This window comes from Cyprinodon variegatus, unplaced genomic scaffold (assembly GCF_000732505.1).
Source record: "Cyprinodon variegatus isolate N-32 unplaced genomic scaffold, C_variegatus-1.0 Scaffold711, whole genome shotgun sequence".
NCBI lineage: Eukaryota > Metazoa > Chordata > Actinopteri > Cyprinodontiformes > Cyprinodontidae > Cyprinodon > Cyprinodon variegatus.
In genome coordinates this window covers 183442-187545 of record NW_015151164.1, presented here as the reverse complement: position 1 = coordinate 187545, position 4104 = coordinate 183442, and the positions used below count along the sequence as shown (strand labels likewise).

The following is a 4104-nucleotide window of genomic DNA, read 5'->3' as shown; positions in this document are numbered from 1 at the left end:
ATACAAACACACAAACAATAACAGCAACAAGGCCTGATGCTTCTCTAGCTGTACCACAACAGGAAATACCGTTCTCCACAAGAAAGCTCCAGTGGTTCAGTATGAAAAAAACGTGAGCTGTCCATTGTTCTGAACTTGAGAAGACTGGCTACTCAATCTACCCTGTGTACTACCCATACCCCTGAATTCCAATGCATTTGATTTAAAATCATCCAAAGTGCTTTGAACAACATTATAAAGGGTTGTTATTTGGCAGAACAAGCCTAGATGATGCAAAACACATAGGTAAGTTACTTTGCGCGCCACTAAGCATTTCTTAACCTATGTTCTGTCATTCCAATTATTAAACCATTTACATTTAAAGCAAAAATTTCAAAATGTTTCTCTACTTTTCTTTCTCTCAAATCTTTTTAATTTTTTTTGTAGGAAGAGTTCCCATAGCTTCACTCTAATAAAAACGATGGGTTATATTTTCTACTCAAACGCTAGGTTATGTAATGGTCCAGCCATAATAAGTAATTTTTATAGTAGTTGGGTTATTTTTATGAGACTTTGGTTATTTTCCTGTGCAACCCAGAGGCTCACCAAAAATGTTTTCTATATCCTTCAACCTAACATGCACCAGCTGACCCAGCACCTGGATGTTTGTGCTTTAAACTCATCACCTGGAAAGACATGTTCCACCAGGTAACATACCATGCCCATGACTGTGCCAAGCTGCATGCTCTACCCACCACTGGTTCACTCATGTGGAGCTCCTAAATCACCATCAGCATGGCAAGTCATCACTTAAAGGTTTGTGCACAGTACATATGTAATTCACAGTGACTGTGTTTTGAAAAATCAAAATTGTTTCTTTTATTGCCAAGGCTAGTTGGTTGGTTTGGCTAAATAGCCAATAACACTTAGCTAGTTAGCCATTAGTGGCAGATAAAAAAAAAATACTTAATATTTTTAGAATGTGTACATTTTCTCTACAAGCTAATCATATTTCTAACGAACTACAAAGAAAGACCAGATATTTGAATCATAATTTAGGTTCATTTGTCCAGTACATACGTTTTCGAAAGATAATGCACTGCATAGAAAGATTTAAAGCATGCCAACCTCTAAAGGAGAATCAGGTTCATCCAGGATGCTCTTCTCACTTTGCATCCGCTGCATCGTCCCTGAAGTACTGGGATCCATTATCAAGACGTTTTGACTGTAAGCTCCTCCGGATTTATTGTCACTCTTTCTGGAGTCATTTGTTCTGCACACCTCATAATTGTACACATGTGGTAAAGTTCCAGATCCCAGAGTGTCTGAATAACGTGGTGGATAATAAGGAATCACAGGGAGGCTGGAGTGATACAAGATGCGGGACTGTCTCCATCTGTAGATCTTCACTGATATGATAACCACCAAACATGTAATGAAGAGGAAGGACACCACAGCCAGAGCCAACACTAAGTAAAATGTTATGTTTTCATTGTACTCCTTGTCATGTGAAAATTCAGTGAACTCTGACAGCACTTCAGGGAAGCTGTCCGCCACCGCCACGTTAACAATGACTGTAGCTGAACGAGAGGGCTGCCCGTTGTCCTCCACTATAACAGTCAGTCTCTGTTTCACAGCATCTTTATCAGTCACCTGACGGATTGTTCTTATTTCTCCATTCTGTAAGCCCACTTCAAACAGCGCTCTGTCTGTAGCTTTCTGCAGTTTATAGGAGAGCCAGGCGTTCTGTCCAGAGTCCACATCAACAGCCACCACTTTAGTCACCAGGTAGCCCACATCTGCTGAACGAGGCACCATTTCAGCCACCAGAGAGCCACTGGTCTGGACTGGATACAGAATCTGTGGAGGGTTATCATTTTGGTCTTGAATAAGAATATTAACTGTGACATTACTGCTCAGTGGAGGAGAGCCCCCATCTTGTGCTTTAACAAGGAACTGGAATTCTTTGATTTGTTCGTAGTCAAAAGAGCGCACTGCATGGATGATCCCACTGTCAGCACTGACTGACACATACGAGGAGACTGGAACCCCATTAACAAAGGAGTCCTCCAGTATGTAAGAAACACGTGCATTCTGGTTCCAATCAGCGTCTGTGGCTGTTATTGAGAATATAGAGAGACCTGGTTTGTTGTTTTCGACAATGTGGGCTTCATATGAGCTCCTCTCAAAAACAGGCGCGTTGTCATTAACATCAGAGATCTTTAAAGAGAGGGTGACGCTGCTTGAGAGGGAGGGGACTCCTTCGTCATTGCAGATCACTGTAATGATGTACTCAGAGTGCCTTTCTCTGTCTAATTCACTGTCGGTAACTAAACTATAAAAATTGTTGTTTGACGATGTCAAGGAAAATGGTACATCATCATTTATGAAACATTTTGTTTCCCCGTTTTGTCCCGAGTCTTTGTCGTCGATGCTCATTACAATTACAACAGTTCTTAAAGTGGAATCCTCTGATATGACACTGGATTGCGACATAATTCTTATTTCCGGTTTGTTATCGTTCGTGTCTTGGACATCAACTATCAATTTGCAAGAGCCCGTGAGTCCTCCTTCATCAGTAGCTAGTAAATCTATTTCATAATTTCTAGATTCTTCAAAATCTGCATTTCCAATTAACTTAACTTCGCCGTTTTCCGTATTTACTTCAAACATTTTTCTAACACCGTCTAATGTGTTTCTGATTGAATATTTAATTTTACTGTTGGAACCATCATCTGCATCTGAGGCAGACACTGCTGCAACAATGGTACCAGCAGGTGAATTTTCTGAGACTGAAGCTTTGTATATTTTCTCAGAAAAAACGGGCGCATTATCATTAGCGTCTAAAATCCTGATAGCAATCAGCATGGTCCCTGACATCTGTGGCTCTCCTCCATCTATAGCGGTTAACACCAGATTCATCTGATCTTGTTTCTCTCTATCTAAAGGCTTTTGCAGCACCATCTCTACATTTTTAATACCATCGGGGTTACTGTTAAGCTTCAAGGCAAAATTGTCTGTTGGATTTAAAGTGTAGCTTTTAAGATCATTTATGCCAACATCAGGGTCTGCAGCTCTTTCTAACGCAAATGTTGCACCAATATTCGCCGATTCACTAATTTTAAATTCTAATTCAGGTTTTTCAAATGTTGGTGCATTGTCATTAATATCTTCGATTTGCACTGCAACATTATAAAATTCAATGGGATTTTCTAAAATGATCTGAAAATGCAAAGCACATGGCGTTGCCTTTTTGCAGAGCGCCTCTCTGTCTATTCTCTTTTTCACAAGGAGCACCCCTCGTTCTCTGCTTAGTTCGACGCACTCGTCGCTATCTCTGGTAAATAATCGTGCTTTACCTGAAGTCAGACGTTTCATTTGTAACCCTAAATCACGAGCAATGTTTCCGATTAAAGATCCTTTTGCCATTTCTTCCGGAATAGTGTAGGAGACATGTCCGAACACAAAGCCGAGGGAAAGCAGATAGACGAACAGCGTTACGTTCCTCATCATTCTAGTCTCAAAGAAAATCCTGGGATTTTTATCCGAAAAGCTTAATCGTACATCCAGTCAAGCATATTTTAAGTGATCATCCATGGCATTGGAACAAATATCACTTCAGAAAGAAGGTGTCCGTTTTTAAGATTCGGAAATGGCACGGTCGTTCCTCTCCCTTCGTTCTCCTTTTGTATTGCATCAACATTAGAAAGGAGGTGCTGCTATAAACCTTCATCTTCTTGGACATTATGGTCAACAGCGGCCCTAAGAGTTCAAATGTAATAACTGCAGACATTCTGACTGCAACTAATAATGAGAATACACTGAGACATTTAGTTTGATATAAATATGCCCTGACCTTTGTAGAATGAATGATAAAAATAACGTGTTTACTAAATAAGAGGAAGCAATTAGACATTACAAATCACCTGAAAACATGTGCTTTTCAGATGTCGAGTAATGTCACAGTACGTTCAACTTTGTAATCTATCTTATTATTTTTTTTAATATAAAATAAAAATGAGTAATATGACGAAAAAGGAAGTGAATAACCAGAAGTCTATGAATTGTACTTCCCGAAAAACAACAGTTCACAAAAGTATATCAATACGCTTTAAAATGATAAAA

General features: G+C 39.5%; 2 protein-coding genes across 5 annotated transcripts in view; both read right to left on the bottom strand.

The window, feature by feature from the left end:
* LOC107097624 (protocadherin gamma-C5-like) overlaps positions 1 to 4104 on the bottom strand; it is a 108924-nt gene that overhangs the window by 81414 nt on the left and 23406 nt on the right. For 3 of the 4 annotated variants that reach the window (XM_015394840.1, XM_015394843.1, XM_015394844.1), the window contains exon 1: positions 1108 to 3657. The exons of the other annotated variant lie outside the window; for it this stretch is intronic. In XM_015394840.1, the coding sequence (XP_015250326.1) occupies positions 1108 to 3492 (2385 nt within the window). In that variant the 5' untranslated portion in view covers positions 3493 to 3657. Of the gene's footprint in view, positions 1 to 1107; positions 3658 to 4104 lie in introns of those variants that run through there. 4 annotated transcript variants of the gene reach the window in all.
* The window catches only part of LOC107097612 (protocadherin gamma-A2-like), a 4452-nt gene continuing 4384 nt past the window's right edge, over positions 4037 to 4104 (bottom strand). Inside the window, exon 3 of the mRNA XM_015394819.1 lies at positions 4037 to 4048. Coding sequence (XP_015250305.1) covers positions 4037 to 4048 — 12 coding nt within the window. The remainder of the gene's footprint in view (positions 4049 to 4104) is intronic.